The sequence below is a fragment of the Apteryx mantelli genome, chromosome 3, assembly GCF_036417845.1.
Source record: "Apteryx mantelli isolate bAptMan1 chromosome 3, bAptMan1.hap1, whole genome shotgun sequence".
NCBI classification, from domain to species: Eukaryota; Metazoa; Chordata; class Aves; order Apterygiformes; family Apterygidae; genus Apteryx; species Apteryx mantelli.
Window position 1 is genome coordinate 44306678 of NC_089980.1, and position 17283 is coordinate 44323960.

Below are 17283 nucleotides of genomic sequence, written 5' to 3' on the forward strand. Positions count from 1 at the left end.
CACGGGAAGAGCACAGAGGCACCGACACTGCCTAGTTATGGCAGAGGAGAGCTCGGATGGGGAAGGTCCCTGCGGCGAGGGGGTCTGCGCTGCAGCCTGGCCTCACCTGGTTGAGCTTTATCAGCGTGTTCTCAAAATCCTTCATGTCCCTCTGCAGGGTCTGAGCCACCTGCTCCCAGTCCTGCATGTTGCAGCTGTCTTTCAGGTCCCGCAGCTTGCCTCGCACCCAGCCCTCCGCCTGCCACGCGAGGAAAAGCCATGAGCTGGGCGGTCTCTGGCTCTGCAAGAGCCCCGAGGCTGCGGCAGTGGGGATGGGAAGGTGAGTGGCATCTCTTTTTTCCACCTGCTCCAGCCCGGTGCAGGCTGACAGGAGAAGCCGCAGCAGGCCGAGCGGGGAGGCTCTGCACAAGACGTCCCCATGCAAGACATCTGCTCTCCTTGCCCATGCAAACGCGTGCATGCGCACGCGCGCCCCCTCCGGCATGCGGATGCAGCCCCTCTTCGCCATCCCTATTCCCATGCTGCTGGCGAGGGAAAGGGACCCGGGGGGGAGGAAGGGGGGGGGGATGTGTGTGTGCATGTGTGGAGGAAGCTGGGCCCTGGTGTGAGCTGACCCCCTCTCCCTGGGGCTGACAGCCAGGGAGAGGCAGCCAAAAATGATCTCATGCCACAACAATGGCTTCGCTCGAGGCCGAGAGTTCAGCCCTCCCCGCAGCGCACCCCACCCCGCAGCTCACATGAAAGGCTCCCGCGCGCAGGCAGCCCCCTCGCCCCTCCGCCACAGCCGGGCTGCGGGCGCAGTCCGGCGGCCAGGGACCCCCAGCGGGGGCTCACCTGCAGCATCTCCCGGTTGAACTGGGCTATCAAGGGGCTCAGGTTGAGAAGGTTGGCCGGTCCCGCGCTGCTTCGCCCACCGCTTTTCAGTGCGGCGGGCTCCTTGCTCTTGGGGCTTTCTCTCTGAGGAGCCGCTGCGGGGCCTCCTGTGAGCTGGGGTGGGCAGAGGGGGGAAAAGTCAGCGTGCCTCCCTGAGGAGCCCTCCAAGAGCCTCTCCGGAGAGAGCTTGTCAGTGGCGTTTTGGAAGCCCAAATAAATTATGTCAGCCTCCCTCATCCCCGATCCTGTTGCTTCACTGACATATTTGGAGTGTTCTCACAGAGTCCTGAGGCACAATTTCCCTTTGCAGAAGCTGCGCTGGCTGCACTCACAGCCCTAGCAGGGGGGTTACCAGACTGTTCTTCATTCCCAGGTCACTCCTAGCTGACAGGCTGGCATCTAACGCCTGGGCTTGTCCCAGCACCCTTGGCTGAGGCAGACACCGTGTTTGCTGCCCTTCTAGCCTGAAGCTGTGCATTTCTGCAAGGAGCATATGCATCTGTGGCATTCGCTCTGCATTGCCCTGGCAGGGCCCCCAGGTCACCCCAGGGCTCCCCATGGAGCCCCAAAGAGGATGAAGCAACCTGGGAGGGTTGTGCTGCTGCTCCCAAAGGCAAATGGAGCAGAGCTGGCAGTCAGCTCCCCAGCCATTGCAGCCACTGCCGCATGAAAGACCCTGCCAGAGCTGCGGCCAGGGGCAGGGCCAGAGCCGGGGCATGGGGCTGGGTGCTGCGGGGCAGAGCTGGATCATGGGGCCACGCTTGGAGAGGTTTCTCTAGGAGTAGTAAGGGTGTCACAGAGCTGTCTCAGAATGCTATTTGCTTTTCTCTTTGTGAACAATCCTCCTAAAACATAGTCCCCAGTGAGACGGGGAGCTCCTGAAGAGGTCCCTGGCTCTGTAGCTGTCCTGCTTGCCCCTGCCCCGTCCCCTGCTGCATGCTGCCGGGCACTGGGGACAGCCTTTCCCAGGACACACGTCCCGTCCCTCTGAGCGATGAGCCAAGTGATGAGGCAGGAGAGCTGCAGAAACAAAAGGGTGATTCTCCTAGCTGTCTCCCACCGTTGCCTACACGGTGCCAGGGCAGCCGTCGTTCCCGATGAGCTCAGTCCATGGCTTCTTCAGGGGCATCTGGAGACTCTTATTCTCAGCGAGTGGTGGTGGGGGGAGAGGCATGGCATTTCCCCTGGGCTTTGGTCTTGCAGGCAGCCGGCACTGACGAAATGCTCTGTTAGGGCTCCAGCCCCATCAGGGGCCACAGTGAAGGTCAGCCAGAGAAAGAGCTGGCCTTGTGCCAAGCTCAGCCCTGGACCCAGCTGCAGAAATCCCTGAGGAAGGCGCAGCCTCAGAAGCGGTTGCTGCCCAGCATAGCTGAAGAGCCCAGGGCCCCACTGCTGCCCAGGGACAGAGCTGCCCCTGGGGCCTGGTCTTGTCCAAAGCACCACTTTCAAAGCAGGGGGTCACATTAACCCAGAGCTGAGCTCGAGTTTCACGCAAGGTCAAGCCAGGACCCAGCCAGGTGGCTGTATGCTCTCCCCCAGGCCTCAGCAGTCATACTTTCTGCATCCCAGGTTAAGTCAGGCCAAGCGCTTGACCACATGATGGTCAATGCTAAGCTAAGGTAAACAGGACACCGAGCACTGAAACATTTTGCTGGAGAAACCTCTCCCAAGTCAAACCCCAAGCCCAGCCAAGCAGGGAAGTGCAGGACTCTGCTTGCTGCCTCCTCTGATCAGGCAGCAACTGCTCCCTTGATCTGCACTGGAAAACAGTCCACCGCCAAGGGCAGGCTCTGCTGGTGGGCTCAGCTGGAGGGCTTGGCTGTGATCTGCCCTGCTGGGGGTCCCAGCTGTACCCAGCAGCCTGCCAGGGTGGTATCTCTGGGGAGTCTGTGGAGCAGCAGGTTTCAGGCAACTGTTTCAGGCTCTCTAACCACTCTGGCATGTGTCACCCCGCTGATGACATGGCAGTCACTTTTCAAAGCCTTTCTGCCTAACCACAAGAACTAGAGAAATTCTTTCCCCTGCCCCCCCCTTGTTTTTTTGTAGAAACACAGATTCTCAGACCCTCCTATCACTTCAGGATCTTCAGTCTCCAGTCTTCAGATCTCCAGCCATCCTTGTCCCCAGGCACACCACCAGCCCATAGCGGGTATGTCTCACTGCTCTGACTGCACACTACAGCTTTGGCAGCTGACTTGCAGCCCTCCTTTGCTCAGCCCCCAAACCAGCCAGACTGCACTCCTCAGTAAGGCCTGTCTAGACCATGAGAGCTGGGGCACATACCACGTAGAAGGGGGAGCCTCGGTCCACCAGCGAGCAGAAACCACCAGCATGGGGGCTCCTGGCCTCCTGCTTCTCTTCCTCCACATCCAATTCCTTTCTGAGAAAGACCCAGAGGTGGGGAGATGCAGCCCCATGAGTCTTTCAGCATTTGACCCTCTGAGTGGCCAAGGAGTCCTAACATGTCACAGCAGCCTCCTCCTGCCCTGGGACAGAGAAGGCTGTTGATGATACCCAGACACAGCGTGGTGAGGCTCTTTCCCAGCCCTCTGCATTCATCCAGGCCAGGCCCCCCCCAGGCAGTGTCCACTAGCTCCCTCCATGCCTTCAGCAAGTGGCAAGGGCTTCTAAGGTGGCTTGCTCAGTGCCTTCCACATGTTAGCTTCCCCATACTTTTTCCTCTTGAACTGTCTCCAAAAGCAACAGAAACACATTCTGTGGCCTCCTCCAGCCCCTGGCAGTGTTAGCATGACTTTCTCGCTGTGGGCAGGCATAGACCCCATTACCTCCTCATGACAGCGACGGCAAAGGGGTGCAGGGCACAGGAAAAGGTTGACACCATTGGCATGAACTGCCTCAGCCACCAATACTTGACCGCAGCCTGGCTGGGAGGTAAGAGTTAAGAGGGTGGCTGACTCACAGAGAAGGGCTCCCCGGGGACACAGGCTGCGGGCGTGAGCAGGAGAGGCAGGAGGAAGGAAGTCCAGGAGCCATGGCCAGGCACAGAGAGGAGGTCCAGGATGAACTCTACATTACCTTATTGCTAATGGAGCCCAACCCCAGCACAAGAGATGCGTGGGATTGCTTGGATCATACACAGAGGCAGTCACCCTTATCCTCTACTTTTGGACATTTTCTTATACCATCAGATATAGCAGGCCAGTTTAGGGACCTCCTTCCACCCCTTCCTCAGTGCCACTTTGCTTTCTCCATAATAGCCGTCCAAGCATTCACAATGAGACATGAGGTGCTGGGCTCTGTGTGCTGCCCTAACACCCACTCCCAAATCTCCCCTGAGGCCACAGCAAAGGAGGCAGCGAATCAGCTAGAACGAGAGTTGGCCCAGCACTGCTCGGACCACTCTGAACAAAGCAGGACTCGCTCCCTGAGCAGAAAGCAACTTCCTAGTGCCACAGCAGGACTCCAGGAGTTCCATAACTCAAGAGCTCCTGCCACCAGAAGGGCTCAGATCTCCATGAACAGCTCATGATCCTACAGCCTCCTGCCCCCACAGGCTCTACTTTACAGGAGAAGGAAAGTGTACTACGGGCCAGTGGGAAGCCTTGCCCGCCGTCACCTACAAATCTGTCCCTGGTTCTGGCACAGTCTGACATCAGGCACCCCTTGCTTAAGACACACTCTGGCCCAGACCCCATTTACCCTCTTGCAAATGATTTCAGCAGGGCTCTCCGTAGCAGATGAGCACTACCAGGGGGCTGTCGAGCCTGGCTGGCCGGCAGAGCCTGCGCTGCTGGCTGCAGCCAGCCGACTGCAGCAGGCCACGCGACAGCATCCCATCCTGAGCAGGAAGAGCGGACAGGGAGCAAGACTGAGTCACAGAGCAGCCAACGCAGCGAGAGCTTAGCGCTTCTGGCAGGGCCATGCCAGCAGCTGCGGGAAGCACGGCTCCCTTGCTAAGGAGACAGCACCTCCCTGCCCCGACTGCAGTGCCTAGAGGTTTGAATGCCTGTTTAGGGAACAGCAGGGAGCTAAAGACAAAAAGGTTGCTGGGCATGAGATCCTAGGAAGCCCTCTTCTCAGTGGCAGTGTCCCATGCTTGCTGCAGCTTGCAGGGCCCTTTCCCAGCCAGCACTCAGCCATGGGAAATAAGCCCGCAGGTGACACGGGAGCTTTATTTAAAGGCTGTATCTTGCGATCCATCAACTGCAGGAAAAGAGTGCTGTCAGCACAAGGATGACTTCATCCTTCCTGCGGAGCTGCTTCACTGGCACTGCCCCCACACACCTCCCCAAGCCCATCCAGCCAGAGGTGGGTCCTCGTTCGTGCAAAGCAACAAACTCTCCGAGGCCTCACACTGCCTTGGGGACTGAAGGCTGCGGATGAGGAACTGTGCCTCCCACTGCTGCTGCCCATGAAAATCAGCAAGGTCTAACCCAACAGCTCATTAGCCTCACACACATGTGCATCCACATACATGAACACACACACACACAAGTGCGTTCTTGGCTCATGGCTAGGGATCCGATTAAAGACTTCTTCCTTGGGGCCTGTGAGGTAATGTGTTAACCGGTCACCAGCAGGAACCCAGACTTCACAGACATTTAACAAGTGAAGTAAATGTAGTGGCCTCAGCTTCATTCTCTGAGGATGCTTTCTTCCCTTATTAAAAGCAAGCCAAATGTGGCACATAAGCTCACTGCATTCCCTTAGAAAAGTAGGTGCCAATGACTTCATACGAGCAAGATGAGGAGGGCCAGACCCTTCCAGGCTGCTGCTGGGCTGTGCTAGTCCTGGCAGAGGTCCTGGATGCCAGGGAGGTGGGGCAGGCGTGAGGGGTAGGGGCACAGCTCGGGCAGTCGGGGCCAGGCTGGCAGAGGCCATGGGGCAGGAGCAGACTGGGGGGCTGGGGGCTGGGCTAGCAGGGGCTGTGTGGCAGGCTTGGGTAAGCCCTAGCAAGCTGCTCCGCCTGTGCTTCAGCCCAGCTCTTGTGCCTGGACTAGGGGAAAGCACTCCCCTCCTCTCCTCTCCCCTGGTTGCCACCCTACATAGCACGCTGTTTCTCCCACCGTGCCCTGGCTCTCTCACTCTTCCTCCCAAAGCTCCATCTTGTAGTCTTCCCCTCCAGTCCAGCTCCACACACCCCCCCCCCCAATGCTGCACAGACAGGAAGGCTGATCCTGGCAACCTCCAGAGTCCCAAAAAACACCACCATTACGAGCACATGTCCCCACTTTATATGAAAGAGGGGAGCCCTCAAGCAGATCCCCTTTGGGTTGCGCAGGCTGAAGCTACGCAGCGAGGACCTGCCTGTGTGCTGAAGCAATCAGCAGTTCTTGTGAGGCTGTGCCTAGCCTTTATTGGCAATGAAGAAGAAGGTTTTGGCAGTCAGCTGCACTGCTCTCCCTAGCACTATCCCACTGTGAAACCAGCTGCTGCAGGTCAGGGTTAAATCACAAGGAGTTCCTGTCTGTTCTTTCCAGCTATGAGGAGGAGGTCTCTGAGTTGCCTTCCTCCCTGTCCCAGCTACTCAGGGGTCTCCTGAGCTCCAGCTCTGACAGATGAGGACGTCTGTGTCTCCTAGCGCTGAAACTGGGAGGGCGAGATGCCAGGACTCCTGGGTTCTGCTCCCAGCCAGGGCAGGGGACTGACAGGCAGGAGCCTCGTCCTGGCTCTGCCTCACTGTGTGGCCCTTCGTGAGTCACTTCCCTTCTCTGAGCCTCGGTTTCCCCACCGGTAAAAGGAAGAGCACGTTCCCAGTTCCCCTAACACAAATAGATCACAGGCATCCAAAGAGCAGAGCCCTACACAACTCAGGCTCTGGGGCAGAGCTTTTCTGTTTCATTTTAGTCTCAAGGAAAGCTCATTTCCAACTTTCCCCTCAAAGACCTCTTACCCTCCAGCCCCACGGTGCTGGGAAGAGAGGGCGTGGGAGGCAGAGAGGAAGCAAGCTATCCCAGGAGCCCTGTAGCAAATGCTCCCTGGAGACAGCGCTTTTCGGGGAGGGCAGAAAGAAGGTAGCAGAAATCCCCCTGCCTGGGCACAGCCTCCCCTAAGACCTACACATCCCCTTGCAGACAGGGATGGGGACTGCAGAGCAGAGGGGCCAGCCCTGAAGGGATGGGTAGAGCAGGGTGCAGGGTATGGGAAGTCCTTACCTTGAACTGAGCTTTCCCTGGTCTACTGTTGTTGTTGTTGTGGTTCCTCTCACCGCCAGTCTGGGCAGGGTCCCCGAGTCCCCCTGCATCACCTGGGACAGCTTCCCCATGCCAGTTGGACAGCGTGATCTTCTTAATGGAGCGGGCAAGAGAGTTGCGGTTAAGCCGGTCCTCATCGGTGACTCCTTCTTCCACAGGGCTGGTGCTGTGGGGCTGGCTGTCGGGGGGAGCGGGGTTGGCCCGGGCCCGGGCCAGGTAGAGGGAGATGCGCTCGTTGAGGTTGTGTCGAAGGCCGTGGTGGTTATCCAGAGCGGAGGCGAGAGCGATGCCAGGGCGAGCATCCCCAGAGAAGTCGGCGGCACACTTGGGCAGGGAGAGCTTGGTGCTTATGGTGAAGGGCTGGACCTTCCTCGCCGTGCTGCCAGACATCCTCTCCCTCCCCCCGGCGGCCGGGGAGACGCTTGGGAGGGCGGCGGGGGGACGGCGCGGCCCCGGGGGTGCCGGCGGCAGGGCGGGGGCAATCCCGGGCCCAGCCCGGAGCCCCCGGGGAGCCGGGACAGCGCGGGGCCAACTCCGCCCCGGGCCGCCGGGCGACGGGGGCGGCCCCGGCCCCGGGCAGCGCCTCCCGGCCCCGGGAGGGCTCCGGCGGCCCCTGCCCGCGCGGGCGCTCAGCGAGGCGGCCCCGCGGAGAGGGGCAGCGGCGCGGGGGGCGGCCCGGCTCCCATGCCCGGAGCCGCAGGCACAGCGCGGCGCGGGCGGGCGGCCGTCCGGCCTCTTCTGCCGGCGGGCGGGCCCCCTCCGCCCCCGCCGGGGCTCGTCCCCTCCTCTGCCCGCGTCCCTCCTCCCGCGGCGGGCCGGGGGAGGCGGGGAAGAGCCGCCGCGCCCTTCCCCTTCCCCTCCCCGCGCCGGGCGGCCTCAGTCGTCCACTTTCTTGTGCAGGTTGAGGATGCAGAGCAGGCAGGTGAGCAGGGCCTGGCGGCTCTCCCGGGAGCGCAGACGGCCGCCCAGGCGGCGCAGCGGCGGCAGCAGGCGCTGGCGGGCCAGGCGCAGCAGGCGGCCGAGCAGGGCGCGCAGCAGCACGGCGGCGAGCAGCGGGGCGGGCATGCTGCGCCGCCGGCCCTGCGGGCACACGGTCAGCCGCGCTCCCGACGGGCTCTCCCGCACGCACGCACGCACGGCCCCGGCCGGCCCCGGCGGGCAGGGAGGTCTTTAGCGGGAGGAAGTGCTAGTGCTAGCCGGGGCCAAACGCGGCCTGCCCGCAGCCCGCCCGCCGCGCCGCGCCGCTCCACCTGCTGCCGCGCCGCCCGGCACCCCGGCCCGGCCCGGCCCGAGGGTCCCCCCACCGCCCCGCCGCTGTCCTGGCAACCCCCGCGACGCAGGCGGTGACGCACCGGGATCCCCCCAGCCCGCACCCCTTCCCCGGCCCGGCCCCGGGAGCACCCGCCGCGGGAGCCCCCCGCCTCGGGCCGTGCAAACCCGCATCCCCAAACGGGGCAGCGCTGGAGCCGGGCGCCCGTGGGACGGAGCCCCACGGGGCAGCCCCACGCCGCGATGGGAGCCTGGGGCTGCCGGGGGCAGCTCGGGGGAAAAGCACTAGGGAGAGCCGCTCTGCTCCTGGGAGCGGATGCAACTCTGCCGACTCTTACCGGCCTTGGGATCCTTCCTCCTGCGGGACACCGCTCTGTTTTCTCCAAGAGGAGCCTTTACCGCTCAGCTCCCCCCGCGCAGACCTGCCTCCAGCCCCAATGGCAAGAATGTCTGCACGGCAAGGGACAACAAAAATCTCCCGACTGCCCATTTAAATGCCCCCTCCTCCCAGCTCAGACCAGACACATGCTCCCTGTAAGCGATACTGCCCTACAGCCGGGGACCCCATCTGTCAGGGTGACAGTGCCGGGGAGGAAGGGGGGTGAGGGAGGAACAACATCTGCCCACCACAGTAATGTGGGCTGGCAGGGCAGGGTCCTGTCTCACTACAACGCCTCATTAAAACCCCTGAAGAGGCAGCCAGGTCCAAAATATGTCTGTTTGTCATTCCCTCCCAGCCCCAGCAATTGCCACCCTGCTCCCACGAGGGACAGGAATGTGCACAAAGCAGATTGCCAAGGAGAGAGCGGGCAAGGGATGTCCCGAGACGTGAAGCACAGAGGAGGCGATGGGGCTTTGGGAACTTGCAGGGCATCCCCAGAGGAAGAGCTGTGATCTGGCTCCATGTGGGGCTGCAGAGCAGACTGGTAACCAGTGTGGCCTGTGCCTTCCACCTGCGCTTTGCATGCCGGGTTGGCTTGGGGCAAGCAGCCAGGGCCCTGCAGGCCAGTGGACTGCAAGCCAGCCAGTGTGAGGGTGCAGGCAGGAAGGTCCATGTCTCATGTCTGTGCCCTTCCACTTCCCTCCTGTGTCTAACCTTTGTTTTGTTCCTGGTGGCTGTCTGGCTTCATTTCCTTCCCTTGTTCCCTTCAAAAACCCTGCCAAGGCCCTACTCTTGACTCTGGGTCAAGCAGAATTTAGGAGAATGAACAGGCATAAGGGACTGAAAGCTACTGCTCTCCTCTCCATCTTCCAGCTGCCTGATGCAAGCTGTCCCTTGCCCAGAGAGTCCCATCCAAGGGCAGCTGCAATTAGTTCAGGCAGGGTGACCTTTCCCAGCCCTGTAGATTTCTCTTGGGGAGCCAGCGACGCATGAGGAAAGAGGGCTGGCTGCGCCTCAGCACAGAGACACCATGTGCCTAAATCAGAAACAGCTCTTCAGCAGCCCTGCTCCAGGCCCAAGAGCTGCTGGATCAGGGGTGATGTGAGCCCCTTGGGACTGGCTTTCTGGAGCCTCCAGACCTTTGTGCATGTGAGGGTCGGAGGGCTCTTATATGCACACTGCCCCACTGCTCACTGCCTGTGTCCCCCGCAGGGGGGGACAGTGTTACAGGCAGCCAGAAGCGCCTCAGTGAAGGAAGCAGGAGCCAAAGGCTTTGCTGCAGCTATGTCAGGGTTTCCACTCTCCCAGGAGGGAGCTTCTCCCCTTTTGACAGGGAGGCAGTGATTACAGCACTTGGCCTGGTGCTGAGACTCCGGGGTCTCATGGATGACCTTGGGCAAGTTGCTTCCTCTCTCAGTGCCTTGATTTCCCCACCAGCAGGAATATTTCCTTATCATGCAGAGGGCTCTTGCAGTGTCTCTTCGCCTGAGTGGGCTGGAGTCTGTGGAAATAAAAACTTTAGTATCACTGATCAGCAATAGGCACTGTAGGGATGGAAGAGAACAGAGATCTTATTCCCTGGAGAGCCTTACCTTAGCACAAAGCTCTGCCCTAGCAGAGGTGAACCTCCCATCCTACAATGCCTAAGGGGGAAATCCTGTGTCACTCAATCCCATGGGAGAATGGGAGGTGCAGGCCCCGTGCAGAGTTGTTCCTGTGCGTTCCCAGGGGCATCATGTCTGCAGGTTACACAGCTCAGGGATAGTCTCAAAGGGTGGGGAATGGAAAAATCCTGGGGAACAAAGAGGCTTCAGTGTGTGCCTTCTGCAGGAACTTGTTCCTTTCTAGGGAACAAGTGCAGGTAACAGCAGAAGTAGTTATTCACACTACTGTACCAGCCAGACGCTTGCAACATCCCAGCACTCAGCTGAAAGTGGGGCAGGGCTTGTTTGCTAAACTGTTGGGACTCATGGTAAAGAGACTGATTTTTGTGCCAAAGATCCAGAGATTTACCAAGCCCTTTTCCCCATCTGGAAGGTCAGGCTCTTTGGCCTCATTTCATATTTGGGCAAAAGCACAGCACAAGGGGGAGGGGGTGAAGGGAATTAATCCTGGTCCTATAGTGGATCAGGCATAGAACTGGAAAGTACATGTAATCTGGAAAGAAAATGAAATCCCACCAACACCTACTTTTCAACTCCAAACACAAGATTTAGGGCACTGGAGTCCCATGAGCTTGTGTGTCTACTCTAATGCTAGGCCACATCCCCTCTTGGTCCTGATGTTTTACTCCTTGGAGCCAGCTTGTTCCTTGCACCATGCTGAAAACATGCTTGCTGATCTCCCCCTTCCCAAGGCAAAAGGACTTTGCAGCCCAAAGCTCAGTCTGCACCAGAGATGGCTTATCAGCAAGAGAAAGATTGGATGCCAGGTCTGTCAATTTAATAATAACAGGGCCTGTGTGCTGGAGAGGGTGCCCATAGCTCCTTGCTGGTTTTTGGAACAGCCACGGCTACTATTTCTTCCCTCTCCTTAACATACAAAGAAGTTCCTCTCCAAGTCTTCCCTGACTACTGCTGGTTCTTCATCTCAAGGTCTCCATGGGCCAGAGCAAAGCCACTCTCAGTGCAGGTGGCTGGGGTGCTCTGGCAGAGGATCATTCGCACTCTGGATATGGGATAAGATGCTGGTGACTGCCCCTGTGTACTCTTTACCAAGGGGCTCAAAAACGCCTCATCAGGTAGCCCATTCCTTGTTTACCAGGTGCTTATAAGGGCCACTTTCAGGTATCCATTTTCTTTAGCACACCCACTGCACAACCAAGTATCCCTATTTATTTGCCAGTGAGGGCTGGGATCCACTTCCCCAGTCCAAACATGCATGTATACCCCTCCATCACTTATCTCTCTCTCTCTCCTCCTGGACACCTCTGGCAGTCAGTTAGCAGCTGGACATCAGAAAATGAGCAACACAAGATGTCCCTGGGTAGACTGAGGCAGACAAGGAGTCATGCAAAGCCCGCAGAAAGAGTAAGGACGTAAGTGGGAGAGAAGGGCTGGAAGAAGCACAGCTGGTGTGTGCATGACAAGGGCAGGGGCCATCCTCAAGGCATCGGCGGGACTGTGCAGAGCTGTCCTCTCCCCAGGACGCTACCCCGCCGCTGCAGGAGAGCATCTGCTGGATGCCAGGGCAGTGACACATCCCGCCGTGCTGCCATGGAGAATGGCCCCTTGTCCAGGCGGAGATGGCTCTCGTGGCCCAGTTCCCTCGCCTGCTGATGGGCCGGCAGCAAGGCAGGACACCAGCCTGCCAATTGCACGGGAAAGTCCCAAAGCCCTGGGGATTCGGCTTGCCCAAAGTCCAGCCCCTTCTTCCTGCTGAGCAAGGGTGAGCTCACAGCCCACATGCAATGTGGGCAGATCCCGGACTGGAGACAGCCAGTGCGACTGTCTCAGAGAAGATTATCCACAGGGGCAGGGGTCCTGGCCTGGCACGTCGGAGAGGGCACAATCAGAGGGCCAGGGCTGCCAGACGAGCCAGCCTTTGGAAAGGACATGGCTTTGTTACCTCCTGATGCAGCCCCTTTCCATCACCATTGCCCCACCCTCAGAGGGAGAGCCCTGTGCCTTGGCAGACAACGGAAAAATCTGGGAAGGGCTTCACACATCCGTTGAGGACAGTAGCGCTGCAGTGGGCTAGCCTGGCTTGCTGGGCTTTGCCCATGACGCTGTGAGAGGCAAAGGGGGCCGATGTGAGGAAGGTGGTGGGCTGGGGGCACAGCATGGGAGCAACCTGCCAGCACCCAGCCTGCTCGCTGGGCTGTAGCAGTCCCCGGGCACAGGGCAGCATCTCTGCTCCACAGGCAGGCAAGACTCTTTCTCTGCCTTAGAGGCTGGCTCCGGACAAAAAAAACTATTAACACCTGCCAATATTTAAGCAGCTCTCACATGTCCTAGTCTCCATAGGACTTAGCTCTGTACACATGGCACAGAGCACAGAGTAAGCGGGGGTGGATGCTGAGAAGATGAGCATGGCCCTAGGGCATCAGGTGTGTAAAATTTATAGGGGTGACCCCCTGAGGGGACAAGGTGCCAGCAGAAAGCCTGGCTGCAGAGAACCATCCCACTGCTCTGGCCATAGCAGTGGGAACAGGACAGCAGAAAGGGGGAAGGAAGAAGGAGGATGAGAGTCCCTTCTCTGATGAGCTCCCAGCCCTGTTGGGAGGGGACTTGCCAGGCGCACGGGGTGGCAGCTGTGCTGGCAGGCGGTAGCTGAGAGAGCGTCTGCGGTGGCGGCGGGGAGTACCAGTGGCAATTGAGCACACAGGCCCTGCACAGGAAGAATGCCGGCTATTTGTGCTAGAGGAGGGATGTGAGGACTATGAATAGTTCGTTTAATGCACTGTGTCCAGGGCTTGGAAAGCTCTCGGCCTATGCACATTCCCTGTTTTGCTGCTGGCGCTGAGATGGCAGCTGCTGAAAAAGGCCGAATGCAGCAGCTGCTGTGCCGTACTCTCAGCCCCCAACATCCAGGCCTGCAGCGGAGCAGACCCCGCTCTGCTCCCTCCCTCACTGTGCACCCTCCTTGCCGCTACCCTGCCAGCTCTGCGGGCCCCCAGCCCGCCTCCCATGGGAGCGTGCACCGCAGGCCCTCCATCCACCTTGCTGCGGAGCTCAGTCCCTTGGCAAGCAGGATGCCGCTCTGAGTCTCGCCAAGGAGGTGCCAGCTCTGCGGGGGAGCTGCGCTGGTATTTACCACTGCTCCCCACTCTGCGGGTGGCTGGTGGTGACGATCCCCATGCCACAAGCACTCGGGGCAGGAGAGACAGGGACGAGCCCCGGGTGGGAGGAGCTGCCAGTGCACGGTGGCTGCGGGGAGACTCCCGGTCCCTGCGGCAGGGAGCCTTGCAGGGGAGCCCGGGGCCAGCTAGCAAGCGCACAGGCCACACTCTGCAGCATGGTGGCCACAGCAGCTGCTGCCCTTGCACGTGTCCGGGGCCAGCGGCTCTTCTCAGCTCAGTCCCTGCTTGGCACGCTGGGCCTGGCCGCATCCCCCCGCACCGCACCAGCCTCCTCTCACACAAAGGCCCCCTTGTGCCCATGGGCCCGGCATTCCCGCAGCTGTGGGCTGAGCGAAACACATCTGAGGGGGAGCCGGGGCCAGAGCCGGCTGCTGGGGCAGCTGGTGGGGACAGGTGGGCAGGGGCTGTGAGCCCCCACTGCCCTCTTGCCAGCAGACAGGCATGCGGTGGGGCAGGAGGGACATGAGCAGCTGGAGGTAGATGGGGAGACACCCATGGGGTGGTCAGGGCGGCGGGAGAGCCCAGGTGGCTGCCGGCCTGTGGGAGGCAGGTTGATATGGGGGGCCAGTTGGGTGCAGGGACATGGGGTGCAAGGGAAGGCAAGCATCCTGCGGCACTGGGGAGCAGCACCAGCATGGGTGCACAGCTGTGTGGGGCTGGAGCATGGCCCGCCAGCAAGTGCCACCTCCCCACCTCGCATACACTCTGGCCTAAGGCACAGGGGAGACCTGTCAAGCATGCATAGAAAAAATGCAAATCCCAGGTGCAAGCAGGCACCGGGATGTGAGCGTCAGGCCCCTGCCATGAATGGAGCAAACCAGTGCCGGCTGCTTTGCACTGCTCACAACCTCCCAGCCAGCTCAGAAGCAGAAAGCTCGCAGTGGCTCTGGCTGCCTAATACCCACCAGCCTCGAAGACTGGTGGTGCAAGAAAACCCTAAGCCAACAGCAGTTTTGGCCGCCTCTGGCTCCCCTGAGTTGCTCTTTCTCGTCTTCTTGCACCAGTGTCTAAGCACCCCGCTGGGCCTCCTGGTTGACCCCCTTTGGAAACAAGAGCTGGATGACTCTTTGTGGCATTAGTTGGCAGCTGGGGACCCTCCGCCTGCCGATCTCCTGCAAATACTGGGCTCAAAGCCACAGGGGCCGGCAGGGGAAGGAATCTGCCAGCTGGCACCTGCGGGGAGGGTGTTTCGGTAAGGCTGTGCCGGGACACCTGTCCTCCCAAAGCCGGGGCGACAGGGTGCCCCACAGCCGGGGGCTGTGTGCACGCGGCGTGGCCCTGCAGCTGGGCGGCAATGACAGCTAGTTGTGCCTGCCTCCCGGGGGCCTGGCTCGTGGGGCTCCCCCCCCTCCCCAGCAGCTTGGGGACCACATGCCACACTGCCGAGCAGGGAGCTGGGGTGGGCCAGCCCGGGGCACCTCCACCACATGCAGGGCAGCTTGGCTGTTTACGGGTAGCTGTGAGCCACGTGCAAGTAGGCTGCTGCGGTCTGGCCCAAGGGGAACTTACCGAGGAGAGGGGAATCCCCTGCTGACAGGGATGCTTCACTTTGCTTGAGCTGCATCCTGGAGGTGCCCATTAGTGCTAAGAGCAGAGCTGGTCCCTTGGCTCCCTCCATCCTCCAAGCTAGGTCAGATCTCCTCAGAGCTGGCACTGTTCCACCACTGGGAGAGTGGTCCAAGAGCCCTGGGCTAGCACGAAGGTGAGGGACATAAAGGTGCCAGGAGAAGCAAGACAGGTAAGCGCGCTCCTTTTCCACACACTAAGTACCCCTAGGGCTGTCTGAGCCATGACTCCCTTCTTCAGTATCAGCGACTGGCAGGAGCCAAACATTTTTGGCCCAACTAAGGAGTGAATCTGGCTTTGAGCAATGCAGTTAAAATCCTGACCAACCTCCACTCCACTGCCTTTCTCTGTGCAGGTTTCCTGGAAGGTTTTTGCATCCAGCTGTAATTTGCATGGCCTCAAAGGAAGGAGCGGGAAATACTGGCCTCCCATAGTTCCTATCCAGGGTCAGATGCCTTGTGTGGTCTCCTCTTCAGGGTCCAGGCTGCTCTCCAATCCCACCCACTCCATGCTTAACTCCATCCTCTCCAAGCAGCTCCCCTTTCCCCTCCCAGCCTTTCCCAAAGCACATATAGCCTGGCTTTTAAGAGAAGACCCCAGCTCTGCCACCAGCCCAAGGAAGCCTGGGTCCATGGTAAGAGACAGGGCACTTCAGTACTGACCCCAAAGCTCAGGGATAGCAGTGAAATATGGGCAATGCTAATCTGCCTCAGCACAAAGTCCAGCAGTCCAAACCCAGCCTCACTAGCTGCCTTCACGGTAAAGCAGCTGTGTGCTGCTCAGATGGCACTAGGAAAGCACCGGGGACAGTGGCAATTTAAACTGCTCCAGCTGCTTGCAAAGTAACCACATGTTGTCAGTGTCCAGGAGCAGCCTTTGGCAAATTCTGGCCAGACCCAGGGCTCTCCTATCTTAAGAGAGCAAGCTGCACAAATATCCATTTGGCAGAGGCTGGGCTGAAACTTCCCCCGTCCCGCCCCATTCCTGCCTGGCAGAAACGCGCTCCTACTCCCGCCCGCAGCGGGTGCCGAGTGCAGGCTTTTCCACTGCTGCAAAAAGCCTAGAAGTAGCCGACAGCCGTGTCCCCGGGCGGGCTCCCACCCGCACAACATGGGGTCTCGCTGCCCGGGCCTGGCCGCGCTGGGGCCCGCGGCTGCGCCCGGCGCCTCCTGCCTCGGCGCCGCCGCCGCCGCCGCCTCCCGGGCCGGGCTGGGCCCGCGGGGCAGCGCTGCCCCCTCCCGGCGGCCCCGGCCCGGGCACCCCCGGCGGGCACCCCGGTGGGCATCGCAACGCTCTCCACCGCACAAGGCTTGCGGGGCCGACAGCATACGCAGCCACAGCAGCACCCAGCTCTCCCTGCCGGGAAGCGAACACGGCAGGGACATTTAGCTGTTATCAGCTGCACCCCAAAAACCTGGCCCTTGCGCTGTGGAGGAGCTTTCCCCTGCCCCGCGCCCCGTGTTGGGCTGTGCCCCAGCTGCCACATGCCCCTTGCTCGAAGCTTGTAACGTCAAAGTTTGCAGAAAAGGCATTTTTTACTAGTACTTGACCGCTTTAGGGAGGTTGCGCACATTTGTGTGTCTGTGCAGCCACCCTCATGGCACCTTGGCTGCCTACATCCAACCGCTTAGACATGGGCACATGGCAACTTGTGCTGAGCACAAAAAGCAGCATGTGGGAGAAAGCTATAGGGGCCTCTCCTCAGTAATGGCCATGCTTCCCACTGCCTATTCACATTTGGTATTATCTTGGAAATGAATAATGTGGCTTGTTCTTGAAGACCACTGCTCTCCAAAACCTCCTTTACGTTGTGCTGCTCCTGCACGTCAGCACTAAGACCCACATGCAAAGGAAGACGGAAGTGAGGTTCATAAAGCCCTGGTGGCGACGGATCCCTCTATCCCCATGGTAAGAGTAGTACCTGGTGTTGATCCTCCACTTGTGCCCAAGAGAATCAGCATATCCCAGCCTCTCATCCTCACCCTAGCCCAGGCCCAGCAGCCATCTACTGCCCCTTGCTCCAGTGCTGCCATACTTAGCATCTCTACTCCTGCCTAGGCTTGTGTGGAAACACATCAAACCACAGCCTGAAGTTGGACCCTGCTCCCACCCTCCCTGCAGAGTCCTCCTCTGCTCCACCTCTCTCTTGCAAGGCCCAGCCTAGCCTGGGAAGGCCACAGCCCCACGAAGAGCAAGGATGTGCTGCCCCCATCCCTCTAGGCACTGCCTGGGCCATG

At 60.1% G+C, this 17283-nt stretch overlaps 1 protein-coding gene across 2 annotated transcripts in view; it reads right to left on the bottom strand.

Moving 5' to 3' along the window:
• The window catches only part of LOC106485437 (spectrin beta chain, non-erythrocytic 1-like), a 29896-nt gene extending 22418 nt beyond the window's left edge, over positions 1–7478 (bottom strand). For both annotated transcript variants that reach the window (XM_013943774.2, XM_067293215.1), the window contains exons 1-3: positions 6990–7478; positions 835–987; positions 107–238 (exon numbers count right to left, since the gene is read on the bottom strand). In XM_013943774.2, coding sequence (XP_013799228.2) covers positions 107–238; positions 835–987; positions 6990–7418 — 714 coding nt within the window. In that variant the 5' untranslated portion in view covers positions 7419–7478. The remainder of the gene's footprint in view (positions 1–106; positions 239–834; positions 988–6989) is intronic.
• Between the last annotated feature and the right edge of the window lie 9805 nt (positions 7479–17283).